The 16,734-nt window shown below is 44.7% G+C and overlaps 1 protein-coding gene across 1 annotated transcript; it reads left to right on the top strand.

The window, feature by feature from the left end:
- Positions 1 to 8,149: 8,149 nt before the first annotated feature.
- Positions 8,150 to 16,474, top strand: HAS2 (hyaluronan synthase 2). Its single transcript, XM_035891580.1, has 3 exons — positions 8,150 to 8,776; positions 13,323 to 13,424; positions 15,545 to 16,474. Exons 1-3 carry the CDS (start codon positions 8,150 to 8,152, stop codon positions 16,472 to 16,474), a joined length of 1,659 nt encoding a protein of 552 aa, XP_035747473.1.
- The last annotated feature ends 260 nt before the right edge of the window (positions 16,475 to 16,734 follow it).

The following is a 16,734-nucleotide window of genomic DNA, read 5'->3' on the forward strand; positions in this document are numbered from 1 at the left end:
GGTCGGGGCCCGCCGTGACCCCGGGCCTGGCCGCTCCTCCACGTTATCGCTCTGCTTGGCAGCCCCCTTCCTTCGGGATGCGTTTTCCGTAGGCACCCGCGCGTTGTTTCTCTGGCACGCACTGCGCCTGGCGTGGGCACCTTGGGGCTTGCTTGGGAGAAAGAGTAGGCCATTTCATTTGGGGGTGATTTCCCTGAGAAATTGCTCAAAGTCCAGCCCCCCTGCAAAGTTAGAGGAGTTTTGCCACTGGTGTCAATAAAGCCAGGATTTTCTTTCATGCTGGTAAACCTTTCTTATCCTACGTGCAAGTGCAGAAAAACCTGGGAAAAGGTCTTCCCAATGGGAAGAGCGGTGGAGTTTCCCGTACTAGCTCACTCGCAACAAACCCAGCTGTTCATATTTATGGTGTGGAAGCAAATTTGCTTCATTTTGTTGCCACTCAAGATTAGTGTATAAAGCGGCAAATTACTCCTCCGTTCGGTGTCGTGGGACTTGACTAACCCAAACAAGATATAACCTGTGCTTTATCAAGAAATTACAAGATAATAGGCTAGGAACACCAAATAAATGTTTATTTGCTGTTGTAAGGCATGGAGTAATGGGGTTTGTGCCAAAAGTATCCATGGACTTCATACCCAGCAACCAGAAAACATTTCTAAACTAGATTTATGTTTAACCGCAATCCAAAGTACCTGAGTACAAATACGATTTACTTCTGGATTTATTTCTTAGAGCATCTGATTGGGGGAGGGAGGGTATTTGGCCTTCTTTTAGTTAATTTAACAACTAGTGTATCACTGTCTACATTAGGGAGAAATCCAGACAGCAGCTGTAGAATTCATTCCGCATTGGTTACTCAAACCTGTAAGAGTCTAAATTTGGGCAGTTTAGTGGGAAGCATCCATTGAGCAGACAGGAGATTCTTGATTTGCTGATCAAAGCCTGTGCATGCAGATACAGTTTGCCATCATTACTCATCCTGTTCTTTATTTTTAAAATAAACCTAACCCCAGAGTTAATTTTAGTCTTACGTGAGCCCTTTCCAGAAGATCAATGGCATGACAAAATCTGGAAGTGATAAATAACCAAAAGCCCCAGATATGGTAACTCTGCTGTTGTAAAGATGTACAGATGTAACATAACTTTTCAGTTTCCTCTCTGCAGGCTGTAAAACAGAAGAGGGAGTCTGGACAGCTATTTTATGCTTGTAATTGATGTGTACCTGGAATGACTTGTACTTCAAAGATAAATGATTTATTTTGCCGCCAAAATAAGGCTAATAACAAATGTCAATATCGGTTGAAAAATTGCACGGCTCAGATATGGTTTCTGTGTACCCACGGAGTGTCCGTGCATAGGGTCACATACAGTATGTGCCAGCCTGCGTGTGTGCACACACACACTCACGCGTGCACGCAAACTCGCTTGTGTCAGTGAAGCAGCCGGTCTGTTGAAGCCAATGCTGTTGTTCTCGCTAGCAAGGAGGGGTTTTTAGGGCTTGTACAAGATGATACTCTTCCTTTAGCTGTGTGCAAAACAGCCCCCGGTAGCTGGATGCGCGTATACCCAGTTGCCAGCCTCACTGATCTCGGGCATCTTGCTGAGTACGAGTTGCATGTTTATTACAGACGAAGCCCTACTGGCTCTTCCTTCAGGTGAACATAGATAAGGAAAATAGGAAGTGGTGCGTTTGGGTTTTGTGGGGTTTATTGATGAAAAACAGTTATACAGAACTGGAGAACCGCTGGGTCCCATATCACACCAGAAAGAGTAGCATTACAAATACCAGTAACCTAAGCCTTATGAAGGGGGTTGTAGATCTCCAAGAACCTCTTGCATGGTCATGATTCCCATTTTCTAGGTGAGGAAGCTGAGACAGAGAGAGGTGAATTCACTTACCTAAGGTCACCCAGCAGGTGAATGGCAACACTAGGAACATAATCCAAATTGTCTGGGTCCTGGTCCACTCTTAGATTCCCTAAGAGTAAGAAAAGCAATGACCCATCTGATAACCTTCATAAGGGAGATTAATATCTGTAATAAATTTGTCAAATGCATGCATACATTTTTATCATGAGTATCCCAGAAATAGCAGCTTCACAAAGATTTTCTTTTTTTTACACCTGCACTACAGAACTGCAAGATAAATTATCCACTGATTTCCCTCTTCAGCAAAATACTTAAGTGTACACTTATTTTTAATGACATACTTGCATGCTTTGCTGAACCCAAAGCCTCAGCACTAAGGTTCAGAGGACCATGTCTAGTAGACACTCAAGAATTCAGCTTCTATACAGGCATGTAAAAATGAGACATTTTCAAAGGTTCTCAGTGCTCAGCACTTCTGGCTGCAACAAAGACTTGCAACCAAGTCTGATGTGCAGATCTTGTATGTGGGGTCGGTTTGTATTAGCATTTTTAGTTTGAATCGGGAGTGTGCTATTGAAGCCAATGCTACAAGTGCCACCCCTTCAACCAAATTGCTTGGGTTTGTACTGCAAAGCGATCGCTAGGCACGCAAACTGGATTCCTCTTGAATGAAACTAATTGCAAGATGTACCCCTGGAGCTCACTTTTCAGACACTAATGGATTTTCAATCCATGGGGTCTGGCTAAACTTAGTTCAGAATAAAATGTGAGAATGGATGGAAGGTGGAAGTTAGGCCCTCAGCGCCACATGTTCCTCTTTTACAGATCTGTTCCTGTAGTATTGGGCTATTTGCTGATATGGCCATAGCCAAGACATTGCAGATGACTGGGGAGAGGCACAGCTCTTTTAAACCTTTAGAGGTGAAAGGGACAAAATAAGCACACTTGTGATTGAACCTTTACTGCTGTCTCCTGGACAAATACTGACTTTTGCAGTGTAAGGTTTTTTAAAAATGTGTTCAGATGTTTGGAATTAATAAGTACTAATTCTTTCAAATTGTTATGTTTTATGTACAAACTTCCTGTGTCTCCCCATTTTCCGTTTTAATCTTCTGGGGAAAAGCTAGCCGGAAGCACTACCTGGCAATACGTTTGAGTGTTGTGCATGAGAGATGACTTCTGAAACGGATGATGTAGTGAGCTGCATCCCATGTGTTGCAAGCAAACCTAACTTCAGTCTGACTTCCCGTCAGTCACTGGCTCCTTGTCCTGTATCAGCAGATGCAGGGGACCCCCTGGTTGCTTGCCTCATCCATAGGAGCTATGCAATGGCTGGTACAGAATAAGTGAACGGACTGCAGATAATAATGGTGTGTTCAGACACCAACACGCATAGGTTTTCTGGATATGTATTTGCCCCTATTCTGTTATTTCTCTCTTGGTGTATTAGTAACAAATTAAGCTTGTTTTTCTCTTAACCTCCTGACTTTGCAAAGGGATGAACTATCTCCAGGTCCTGCTACTCCCAGGGATGTATGAAAGCAGATTAATAGCCATATGGATGGACTGTGCTATATGATTTTGGAGCGGGGGAAAAGTGGTGCTTTATCGTGGAAGTCAGCAGTGCTCTTTGCGGAGTAAAGACCCAGTCCAGATAAGAACCTGCTGAATTTCAGTCGTGTCTAGATCTTATTACCATTAGATCCGTGTACCATAACTACAGTTAAATGCTGGCCTAAATATTTTTCAGAATAGAAAGTACTCAAGCATATCCTACTATGTTCTCCGAATTTGAGATCTAAGGCATTATTCAGCCTGAGAAAGGAGTGTGACTGCCAGTGTTCGAGTTAATACCCCAGTCATGATATGTACAGTGTAGGTATCAGTCAACTCTTTGTTAAACTGAATTTTTTTATGAAAATAATGTTAGAAGACTACAACTTTTAGTTATGCCAGTTCTTAATAGTAATGTAGAGTAAATTGTCCTTCATCACAGGTATGACCAAAAAAAAAATATTCTTTGTGTGGCTTTTTCAGGATGCCCAAAGAGACACAATGCCAAACTGTTCACTGAGCAGGCTCTAATGTCAAGTACATGGGAAGGTTCATTTCTTGGCCATGCTTTTCTGTAGGAGCCTCCAAAGAGAGGCACACATTGCCTCCTCCTGTGCAGTCGCTACAAGGCACATACATACTTGGGCCTGCTTGGTGAATCAGAATGTGTCAGCCTACATAGCATTAGGATTTAGCATATGGCTTTCATATTTCATTTCTACTAGGTGGGCTGATTAGTACTGACCAGCCCCATCCATGGAAATAAACAGCTGCAAGATCATGACAACAAATTGCTCAGCAGTAGACTTTGAAGTGCCTCTGCGTACGCTCATTTTGTGCATGCAAACCTTGGCCCTGTTTGCTGGAGGCCATGTAAAGCTTGTACTGGGTTCAGCACCGCAGGGTTAGGTGAGGGTGTCCATAAGGGATTTAGGTGTCTGAGCTGCAGAGTAGCATTAGCAGTACTGTCTCAGGCTTCCTGTGCAGTACATGGGGGACATAGGCACTTCCAAAAAGACTCGGACACATCCAGTGCCCTGGGCAGGGCAGGCTTTAATATACAGGTGTCTGCAACTACTTACTTAAAACTTGAATCTTTAATCTTATTGCCCCCTGGAAATGTCCTTCAGGGCTGATGCAAAGCAGTGGACTCTTCTACTTCTTTTGGTGCTAAATAGCTTTCACTCTTAAAAAAAAAGAACATTGCAGGCACTATTTCCTCCTCCTGCTTTACAGAACTGATTAAAAACCTGCCCAGAAAGTGCAACATCCAGGTTTGACTCGAGAGAGAATGAGGCAACCCATCAACTCACCTTCTCACTTGCTGAGGAGCCATGTCCCTCTCCTCACTCCAACACCCATTCTCATGTAGCAGCAGTTCCATCTGCATACAGAAGTGACCTGCAATTATCTTTGTTTATCCAGGAATATGGAATGGCTGCGGGTCTTCCATGTGTTGAGCACCTCATCCCTAGCTGAGGCGGTGCTTTTTTTCTTGTTTTAAGTGCAGCAGTGCCTATTTCCCCGGACAAACTTGCTGGGTTAAATCCCTCCAGGAACTGAAGATCCATTAGGCTGAGGCATCAACAAAACACACTTAGCTGCGCTGATCATACAAGGTGTGTATGGTACCTCCTGCCAATTAGTCGGCTCTTGAGTACATCTGTAGCGATGGCAACTTGGAATATAAGCCATTACATTTTTCTGAAAGAATATTGCTAGCACTTAGAAAGAGTGCTTATCAATAAAATGACTGAGAAATGACTGTGGCTTTGAAAGTTAACGGGGGTGCTTCTCCTTCACCAAGCATTTGACACTTACACCTTGTCTCAGCGTGGCATTATTCTAGGCTTGCCCTGTTAAAACGCAGTCCTGTGCTCTAGTTCTCTGATAATGCTTGAGTCTAGCTTCACGTGACAAGTTCAGGAAACTTCAGGAATGGATTTCAACCGATGTCTTACTAAGGGTGTCCTTTTACAGTGCACTGTGTTAGGCCGGGCTAGATACTCACAACAGCACTGTCTGACCTTAAAATCTCTGATCCAGCTACTCACCACTCTCGGCGCTCTTATTTGACTCAGCAGTTCATTTTTGGTCCTAGACTCGTACAAGCGTCATTTCCTTTTAACTTCTTGGCTCAATTATTGGAGAAGGGTGGAGAGCTTTTGGCTGCTTTGCCATTGTTTGGGCACGTTCAAGTTGATAAAGATCAGCTCTGCTGGGCAAGTTATCAATAGCTCACGCGCTAAAGCTTGAGAATATTGAGCGACTTTTTCCAGACTTTCCCTGAGATTCAGTCAGTTAAAAGACTATACATAAAAACCTCAATTGCACATACAAAGGGAAAAGTTTCTTTGATGAAAGCCAGGAATTTAGATCAAAACACAGTTTATTTTCCCAAGGTTGACAGTGAAAGCGTAGAAAAAAAATGCTGTTTTATTAAGACCAGAAATCCATTTCTTGATCTTAAAAGACTGGTTTTTTGCAAGGGAGGGAAACTGTGCTGTAATGACAAGATCAGAGAATTCATTTCTCTTTTTTTCCCTTTTTTGCAGAAACACTTCATAGGAGAGAAAGAGCAATAGCAAATTAATATAAAAGAAGCCTAGTACAATATATAGTCAGTCAAATGTCAACACGCCAGATCTTAATCTAAATCCTGTGAGCTCTACCCGTACAAGCGGTCTATTGATTTCAGTCATATAATTCTTAATGTAAGCAGACTGTAGACCCAACTAATAGGAATTTTCTATTTCTGGCAAGAGAAGAGAAGTAGTGGACCCCAAATGGGAAAGCAGAGTACAACCTCGCCCTTAATGACACATTTACCTTCATGTTTGTAACCTTCTGCATGCTCGAGGGATTAATAAACACACAGGCTATTTGACTTCAAGGTGATCTAGAGGGGATCCATTACTTAATCTGTTTTCTAAAGTGAGTCTATTTTGGGCAGTGGGTTTTAATTCACCTATAGTGCTGGTCAGGGTAAGCTGTCTTTTATTAGGCTTCTCTGTGACCCCCGCTGTGAAAGACATTCAGACAGGCCAGAGCAGGGACGGTCCCTTTGGCTGGGGGGTGATTACAGCACCTGTCAGAGCCCAGCCATAAGTATTCGAGGAAGTCCTAGAGAAAGGGTCCGATTTCTTTGACAGTGTCTCCAAATATACATTTAAGAGGCTTCCCCCTGTCTTGAAATTTAAGACCCTCAATAGCCAGTGGAAAAAAGCATAGTCTTCGTAACTTCAGTCTTTATGCTTGCCTGGTTTATTTTTGTTTTGTAAGTGATTCTGTGTTGACTTTCTGTTTTTCCAAGCCTGAAACTTCTCAGACAGAAATATAATTGATGGCAGCTATGCTGCTGCAGCTTGGTAGTGTTTTTTCAAGAAAGAGTTAAAGACATATATGATGTAAGGAAGTGCTGTTCCAACTTGAGCTTTGGCCAACAGATGGTGAAACAAACATGATCAGCAGACAAGCAAGATGATAGCAGCAGGGGAAGTATGAATAGTAGTAAGAAAGCACAAATATCAAGTCCATTACTCTGAGAGACCCTAATTCAGCAAAATATTCAAGCACGAGTTTCAGATTCATTGCCTTGCAATGCGCTTGCTGGGTTAGCCTTAAGCAGGCGTTGTCTGGTCTATGACCTTAATGTCAAACACATCAATTGGCATGAAACATTGTCATTAACTTGCCTGTAATTCTGGGAAAGCTTTCACATAAAATGTGGTTGTCAACAAAAAGCAGTTAGGTAGCAACATACTCTGCCTGTCTGCCTGCCTACATCGTTTGTCCCGAGAATACCAGAGCACCCTCCATGCCAGCCAGCTCCTCCATAACCCAGAGCTTAGGTTAGAAACCCGAGTAACCTAAATATAGGTAACCTAAAGAAGGGAGAAGCCAGGTAACCTGAATATCGGTAACCTAAATATGCAGGAGTTGTCAGAATCGACAGATGTACTAATGAATTTCTGAGTCCAGGGTGGAGTCTTGGCTCTGTTAAATTAATGCGTGCTTTTGCCACAAATTTAATCTCAGTCAAGGTTTAGCCCTATACACACGTGCTCACAAGTGCATATATCTATGTACACAAATGTATGAATAATACATTTTTGCAGTGGTATTGAGAAGACCTTTTAAAGCAGATGTCTGATTATATAAATATAAATTATAAATATAGTCAGACATCTGTTTAAAAATTATAAATACATTCAGACATCTGTTTTAAGAATGTCTTTCCAATATTTTTGCAAGCATAACTAAGCGACAGAAGCGATTCAGGGTGGGACGCAGTCATGACATGGATGGGGGATGAGGAGGGGCTGCCCAGACATTCAGCTGTTCCGCTTGCCTGCAGCCATATGAAGTGAGTGGTGGCCCAAAAGCCCCTTCTGCAACCTCCCCAGGATACTGTGACAGAGCGTCTCATTCAGCAAGCCTAGGTTGCCAAAATAAGATGCTGACACAGACAGCACCTTCTGTGAGGACATTACAAGTAGTAGAAAACATCCCTACTACATTAAGTGTATTTGAATCTTACTTTACATGGAAGAAATACTGCAAAGAGATGTTAAGCTGAGCAAGGTGATGCAGTAAGTCTGACACAGCCAGAAGCACAGGGTGTTTCTGTTGATGCTGCGGTCTATGTTGTAGCCACACGGACCCCTTACGAGGTCTTGTATCAGCAAGTGGTGGCTCTGCTAATGGTTTCCATGCTTCTTTGCAGATGTATTGTGAGAGGTTTATATGTATCCTGAGAATACTTGGAACCACACTCTTCGGGGTGTCCCTCCTGCTGGGAATCACCGCTGCTTACATCGTGGGCTACCAGTTCATCCAAACAGACAACTACTACTTCTCCTTTGGACTCTATGGTGTTATCCTGGCATCACATCTCATCATCCAAAGCCTTTTTGCCTTCCTAGAGCACAGGAAAATGAAGCGGTCGCTAGAGACTCCAATCAAGCTGAACAAAACAGTTGCCCTTTGTATTGCTGCCTATCAAGAGGATCCTGACTACTTAAGAAAATGTTTACTTTCTGTGAAAAGATTGACCTACCCTGGAATTAAAGTTGTTATGGTCATTGACGGGAACTCAGAAGATGACGTTTACATGATGGACATTTTTACTGAAATCATGGGTAGGGACAAATCTGCCACTTATATCTGGAGTAATAACTTCCACGACAAAGGTCCGGGTGAGACGGAGGAGTCTCACAGAGAGAGCATGCAACACGTATCTCAGCTGGTCCTGTCCAACAAAAGTGTTTGCATCATGCAGAAATGGGGTGGAAAAAGAGAAGTAATGTACACAGCATTCAAAGCACTGGGGAGAAGCGTGGATTATGTACAGGTAGGTATTAGAGTGCCAGGTCAGTGCCAATTCAAACACACTTTGAAAGAAAGCAGCTTTTGTATATTTTGTGCAGCATGTTAGAGGCCATCCTAGTCCCTGATGAACACAGTGCTCCTTTCAGTCTGTTTGGAAACAGCTTGACCGTTAAAAGCGTATTTTGCTACCTTTTAAAATGCTCAGCCTATCTGTGAATATGTTAAATCTGTGCACCAGCTACTGGAGAAAACTGAAATCCTACCTCAGGCTTCAGTACTGCCCCTCATCCAAGTGGTTTTGTGGCTTCAGACAAAGCCAGTGGCCTCCCGAAGACCCCTTCTCTGCTCCTGTAGGTCAAGATCTCAGTAAGGTTTTATTTTGTGAGGTTGTTAGCGGCCCCATATGCAAGCAGACAGGCAGGTATTTGGTGGCACTAGGGAATACCTCAGAGTACTGGTGGAGTCTGTAAAAAAGATGGGGATATTTTAAAGGCTTCGAAGGCCATGCAGAGTATTCAATAACAGGGTCAATGTGCAGCCTTGAAAGAAAGATTTCTTAAGCTAAAGCCTGAAGGAGCTTTTGCTTCATCACTTACAGCTGCATTACCTCACTCACCGCGACTTGGCCTTTAAAGCCCTTATGACACTATTCACTTAAAAATGAATTAGGCTGGGTCCTCTCTCCCTGTTTCCAAAGCAGCAGAGACACATTTCTTTCCAGCTGCCTTGGATCCCGTGAAAGATTTTCTATGTTTTTGCCTTACACATGGAAGCACTCCTCAGTCCTGCAAACAGCCCAGCTGACTGCGGGAAGGGGAAGAGGTCATGTGTGGAGGAAGGTGGGTGGGATCGGGGTCTCTGGCTGAACACTGAGGATCCTTCCTTATTGATCAAGGCCGGCAAGGGTTATCTGACTAACACCACTGAATATGAGATATCTCCCTAATTAACCACCCTTAGCCCTTCCTACCTTCTCCTGACCTCAGAGCACCCAGTGGTCTCCTCCGGTAGAGCAGCAGCTCCCCACAAGATGCTCTCTGCTGGCTCAGCGAAGCTGCATGGCTGAGCCATGAGTGTTTCTGGGGTCCATGCCCAGCCTTGTGTGGGTGGGTGGGTGCACGCTCCGCACAGCACGGCACAGCATCCACAGGCACAGTGTCCAAGAAATGCGGAGAGGCTGCCCGTAGCTGGGCTGAGAGCAGCGAGCCCTCCACACACAGCAGAAACTGAAGAGTGATGGGAATCGCTCTGTTACTGCAGCTGGAAGAGTAAGGCAAAGATTTAAAACCCATCCCCTACCACTTCCAAGATTTAAACTGATTTATTCTCTGAAAACAATGGGCTTAAGCTCTCCATTGTCTCACTTTGGGTTTGTGCTGTGAGGGACTATGATGGGATAAAAATGCCGGGTTTCTTTATTAGCATGGTTTTATAATCACTTCACACAGAAATATCAGATTGCAAAGAGAGAAGGCAGAGAGGAAACAGATTCCGTGCAACTTTCCTCCCTCAGTCCAGCTCTTGCATTTGTCCAGGGAACCTGGAAAAAGTGTTTCTATTTCAACAGCCATAGCATGAATTGATAAAATGGAAGAGATATTTCTGGTCTTTCAGTCAATTAACACTCCTGACCTGGCTCAGACGTCCCGATGAATGTGTCAGGGACTGGAAGCAGCCAGCAAGGGCTGCAGTAATGGTTGATGCCACAGTCACATCTACAGTCACATCTATGTTAGAAATGCAGCACCTTGGTGGCCCTGGCTACTACACAGCCATGATGCAATGCAGCTAAAATATGGCTCTATTTTATGAATGAATGAAGGTTTAGATATTTCAAATGTTTTTTGGGGGGTACCCACGGTAAATTTAAACAGGCCTAACATTTTATGGGCTGAGCGATCTGCATCAATGGTCAAGCACTTAAAAAGTGGACCAGTCAACACCATTGCCTACCCCTGAAACTGTGGACCTCGTGGTTCTTAAAAGACACCTCAGGGTTATGGGCTGATAATCATAAGCAGTCAGACCAATGCAGATAACCTGTTGCTCATTAGTGGCTTTTCATTAAATACCTGAAACTGCTGTGAAGGCTTATTTCTGACCTGGAGGAGGTTAGGAGGGTGCAAGCAATCGGGTAGAGGAGGGAAACTGGGAGATGTAGTCAGTGCAGAGCTGGTCAGGGCAGCCAGGGCACAATTCGTCTTGGCTTGATGGAGGTACCCATGTGGACAGCCCAGCGCAGCCTGAATGTCTCCAAGCAGCTTGGATAAATTGCCACTGGTTATAACGAGTGTCTGAACAGCTCGTTTAAGGTCGAATGCCCCTTTCATGCAACTCTGTGACCCAAGGCAGTAAATTCTAGGTCACTCAGCCCTTACATGGAAAGATGGCAAATTGGCTCTTGGGCTGTGCTGGGCAGACTTCGCTGTGTTTTATTTGGGTTCCTAAGTGTCTGCCTTTCTCTGGGCATGTCCTCTTTCCACCTGCAAAAACCTCATCTAGATGGAAAATGATGGCTACTCAGGTTTGCCCCAGGAACACAGACATGTCTGCTGTGCTGACATGCCCAGGACACATGTTGGTGATTTGTAAATAAATCCAGTGTTTTCAGGATTCCTCATCTCAGATTAGTGATGTTGTTCATGGGCAGGTCTTTCTGCTATAGATAAATGCATCTGGCAGTGTGGGGGCTGCTCAGCTGCATCAAGTGACAGGCACTGGAGGGAAAGCAGAGGGGCTGGGGAGGGGGCTGATCCCAGCCCACCACTCGTGGCCACGAGAAATGGGATGAGTACAACTGCCTGAGCCCTGGCTGCTTAGCAAACTACAGATAACCCTGTGCAAAACACTCAGCAACAAGTCTGTCCAGGAAGACCCAGATAGAAATATAGGCATCCTTTCCCCTCTTCAGCAGAATAGTTTTGCTCCCTTTCTATCAAATGCTGTCACTGATGACAGCTTTCCACCAAAGCTGGAGGCACACCTTTGGCTGGGTTACAAAGGTGCTCCTTGGGATGAGTCCTTTGAGGAGAGGAGCTGGATGCATTGAGTTAGCAGGAGTTGGAGATGCTTGTAGCTTTTCTCCTGATGGAAATATGAGAGCTTTCATCAGCTTTCTGCTCTCAGCCCCCTCTGAGTGAGCATGGAGGGGAACGTGTTGGCAGGCACTCAGCTGCATCCTGAGCTCTGCAGCCCAACCATCCCAGGTAACCTCCCCACTCAAGTCTGGTCCATAATGGAACCCTAAAATGCTTTCCTCCCCCTTCACAGCCCAGATGTGATGGTTTCCAATCCCCTGGAGTGAGGGGGCTTAGGCTGAATTGAAAGGTTGGATGAAAGGACACCAGAATTAGGATACCCGATATGAAGCCTCACCAGAATCTGACTTAATAGGTTATTCACGCGGAGCTACTGACTTTTGTCCCTACCGTCCTCATCTGAAATCACAGGAATGCAACGTGGGGATAAACTGGAAGCAGTATGAGAATGTGTAGGTCAGGATCCAGCCGGCCAGGGGGGGTTCTGGGACAGCTTCCTCTGCTCCAGTTTCTGGGAGCCTGTGAAACGAGTGTACACATGATGGGGGAGGCACTGCTTTCAGCAGCAGCTGTGACCGGGAGACACCCGCTTGTTTTAAACAGGCTGCAGCCCATGACATTCGCCTCACAGCAAAGGAAAGCGGTGCCAGCTGCCTTGCAGACCGGCCAGCCTGTCTGAGCCCTCCTCCTACTCTCCGGGGGAAAGCCAGTTCCTAATGTACACAGTGCTTAGTTGACTAGGAGGGTTTGTGTGGCTGAAACGCCTTGTGTGTGTCGTTTATTTTTGCCCTGGTCTCATGCAGTACTGCACTTCAGGACTCGCTCCTTCTGGCCTTACGTGTTTTTTTATAAGAATGCCAGAGGAAAATAGAAAATCATTTCTATATATCAAATGTCAAAGCCCTGCACTACTAATAACACACTGTGCATCTAAAATTAAAAATGAGTTTGTTCTGGAATCCAAAATACATATCTTACATGAATTACTAAAGCCGTATGTGAGTGAAAGGACTATTAGGTTTCTTCTCAGACTCCTAGCTGACTTTTTCTTTTTTATAACTAATATCTGGAATTTAACTCTTTGCTCCTTCCCCCATATGGCAGTGGGAAACATTTGACCAGGGTGCTACAACCATGCAGCCGGTGTGGGGAAACCCAATGTCAGGGCTCAGTAGGAACCTGCCCCACACCCACAAACATTGCCTGGCTCTGCAGCACCCCAGCTCTGAGAGTGGATCTCTTCCTCAAAGAAGCCAGCCCAGTGTGCCGGTAAAACACATAGCACTGATAGAGAAGAGAGGACTCTTTGCGTGCGCAGCCCAAACAAGCACCCTGTTCCGTTCAGCACCACTTCTTGCTGCCTCATCCAAGTGGCCTTTAACAAAAGTATCCATGCAGACTCCAAAGTGAAATTTAATTGCATTCGGGAGAATATGCATTCAGAGTCACTACAATCACTTGTGTGATTTTTATTTTCTTCTCTAGTGTACTCCTTAACCCATTTTTGTTCTTGTTTTGTCTTACTCTCAGGTCTGTGATTCAGATACAATGCTTGATCCAGCCTCATCAGTGGAGATGGTAAAGGTTTTAGAAGAAGATCCGATGGTTGGAGGAGTCGGAGGTGATGTGCAGGTGAGTATGATGATTTGCAGATTAACAAGGGTTTCAGCAACTATTCGCACTGCAACAGATTTCCCTTCCTGGAAGAGGGTTGAATATACTGTGATACCATTACAGAGGCTCGTACAATACCTTAACCCTTCTGCCTGTTGAATGGAAACTTTTGGATGTGAGCACTCTATGGTTTTAAGACCCATAGAAAGCAAACAAATATTGTTCTCCCCAATATACCTGAAGAGTGGGGCACTGGCATCGTCAGGACTGTTGTTGCATCTTTGAGTCTCTGGGTATAACTGCTTTCTCAGGGCACCAAAGAAAAGCTAAGGACCAAGGAATTGAGAACAGGTCTGCCAAAGCCAAGTCCAGCACCCCAAGCACTTCAGTTATGTTACCACTGGCAGCCAAGATCGTTAGGAATAAAAGCCTTTTTGAAATGCAGTGCACTATGCACTCTGCGTATCCTTGGGTTTCCTCTGCGTCTCTGTCAGGCAGGGCAATGGGAAGCCCTAAGTCAGCCTAGCTCCACTTCTCTTAGGATTTCCAGTGTTGACAAGTTTGGCTGACAACTACAGCAAAAGGCTGTTAATTCATTTTGGCACAATTGCTTCACTGCAATTTATAAAGAAAAATGCATATGAATATTTCAGTTGGCCTTAGGATCGGTCCTCCATACTCAGTTTGACTTTTATGTGAGGCAGAGGAGAAAGGGCCATCTACAGGGGCAAGCACTTACTAATGAACGCCCCAACAGTCAGAAGTATTTTAGGCATGTGGCTCTTAACTCCAGAAATTAAGATTCCCACAGAAGCCTGAATATCTTTGCGGCCCTGGATGGACCACAAACCAGGTGTTACACTCACCCTACACATGTGAGATGCCAGGCACATGTGAGTGCAACTGGAAGGAGGCAGCACGGGTTCAGCTATGACAGTGAAGGTTCATAAGCATGCAGAGAGAGGTGGGAAGGACATGTGTCCTCTGGGAGGAAAGGTGGCAGAATGGAGGCTCTGGGCTCTTTTTTTCCCCCCAGTTCACTTCCCAGCATACACCAAATAATCTGAGCCAAGCTTGAGCCTATCCCTGAGCCCTGCTGCTCTAAAATATTCTGGAATTGAAACAGACTGGCCCTTGGTCTTCAAACCTGACAGAAATTAGGTCCATCAGAGCAAAAGACTATTTTTTTTCTAGTTTCAGGAAAATGCTCTCTAATTATAGAAGGCCACGATTCCCCTGAAATCCCCACAATGGGAAGATACTGCTGCAGAGCTGGCACAGCTGCCCTGCTACACGCTTCCTTGCCGCATTCCCCAGGACAAGGAGTGTGCTGAGAACCTGGATGTGAAGCCATGGACTTGGGCTTCTGCACAGGCTCATAGCTCTATTGAGCATTCAGACTCCTAGACTATGTCTGTGTTGTATTTTAAGTGTAGGCCTGAGCTTCAGGTGAGTTTTGGGGAGTACAGAAAAGAAAGACTGAGACCTTTGTGTGGGCCGAAGCAAGACTGTACTGGAGTATTAGAGTATGTCCTGGGGTAACATAACAGGGCTGGTACTGCAACGATGAATCAGAAAAGGTTGTTCCTCAGTGGGCCTAATGTCAAATATGGGGACATAGTCCAGGGTCAAACCTCTAGGGCCAGCCTTATGATACCAAAAATTTAGGCCAAAGACTGTGTGCTCAGCCTTTCTCATGCTCTGGAATAGCTTTAGGAAGGCTGGAAGAACTCCTGTGAGTCCCAAAGATGTGGGTGGGTGGCAGAGAAGCAGGAGGCCACGTCTGGGTCTCCACCATCTCCTCTCGGGAGAGGCTGAGTCCAGCAGGTCCTTAACTGGGGATGAAGGGAAGGGAAGAATGAGCCATAGAAGAAGTTTTTTGGTGGAGAACAGGAAAGGTTGTGAGGAAAAAGAACATTTTGGTGGAACAGACTTCTGAAGGCTTAATCTTGCCCTTCCTGTCAACGTCCTGGAGTGTATCGGTAACTCCTGGACTCACTGTAAGTTGGACACAGGAGTGAGGTTCCCCCTGCATTTCGGCTAATGGTGCTCTAGCTCTGCACATTCCTTATTGATCCAGTGCATATATTTTCTGTCTCAAGAGCTCATCTGAAATGAAAACTTTTTTTATTTTGCAGATTTTGAACAAATACGATTCCTGGATCTCCTTTCTGAGCAGTGTGAGATACTGGATGGCATTTAACATAGAAAGAGCCTGTCAGTCCTATTTCGGCTGCGTACAGTGCATCAGCGGACCTCTGGGAATGTACAGAAACTCTTTACTCCATGAATTTGTGGAAGATTGGTACAATCAAGAATTTATGGGCTCCCAGTGCAGCTTCGGAGATGACAGGCATCTAACTAACAGAGTGTTAAGTCTGGGCTATGCAACAAAATACACGGCTAGATCCAAGTGCCTTACCGAAACACCGATAGAGTATCTCAGGTGGCTGAATCAGCAGACCCGCTGGAGTAAATCGTACTTTAGAGAGTGGCTTTATAATGCGATGTGGTTCCACAAGCACCATTTGTGGATGACCTATGAAGCTGTAATCACTGGATTCTTTCCTTTCTTCCTAATCGCCACAGTCATTCAGCTCTTCTACAGGGGAAAAATCTGGAACATCCTCCTCTTCTTATTGACAGTTCAGTTAGTAGGCCTGATAAAGTCTTCTTTTGCCAGCTGCCTTAGGGGCAACATTGTCATGGTTTTCATGTCACTCTACTCAGTGTTGTACATGTCAAGTTTACTGCCAGCAAAGATGTTTGCAATTGCCACGATAAACAAAGCAGGGTGGGGCACGTCAGGAAGAAAAACCATTGTAGTTAATTTTATAGGACTCATTCCAGTCTCCATTTGGTTTACAATCCTCCTAGGTGGCGTAATTTTCACTATCTACAAGGAATCAAAAAAGCCATTTTCTGAGTCAAAACAGACAGTTCTCATCATTGGCACAATACTCTATGCATGTTACTGGGTTCTGCTTTTGACTTTGTACTTGGTTCTTATCACCAAATGTGGCAGGCGGAAGAAAGAGCAACACTATGACATGGTGCTAGACGTATGATGTTTCCATGGGAAGTTACCCAGAGAGTTGTAAAGCAACCCAACGACCTTGTAGTATTTGTGGCATCAGACGAATGTTGCCAAGGGAAATGGATCATTGCTGCTGGGAATAGGACATTTATATTCCTCTGGGTTCATTTTCATCCTGCCAAAGTAAGAAAAAAAACAATAAAAAATGGTTATTTTTTTTTTTTTTAATTCTAAGGGGGGGAAAACTGCAAACCACACAGTTTCGACCTGTTCGCAAGAAAATGGGAGAAC

This window comes from Egretta garzetta, unplaced genomic scaffold (genome assembly GCF_000687185.1).
Source record: "Egretta garzetta isolate BGI_Z169 unplaced genomic scaffold, ASM68718v1 scaffold13, whole genome shotgun sequence".
NCBI lineage: Eukaryota > Metazoa > Chordata > Aves > Pelecaniformes > Ardeidae > Egretta > Egretta garzetta.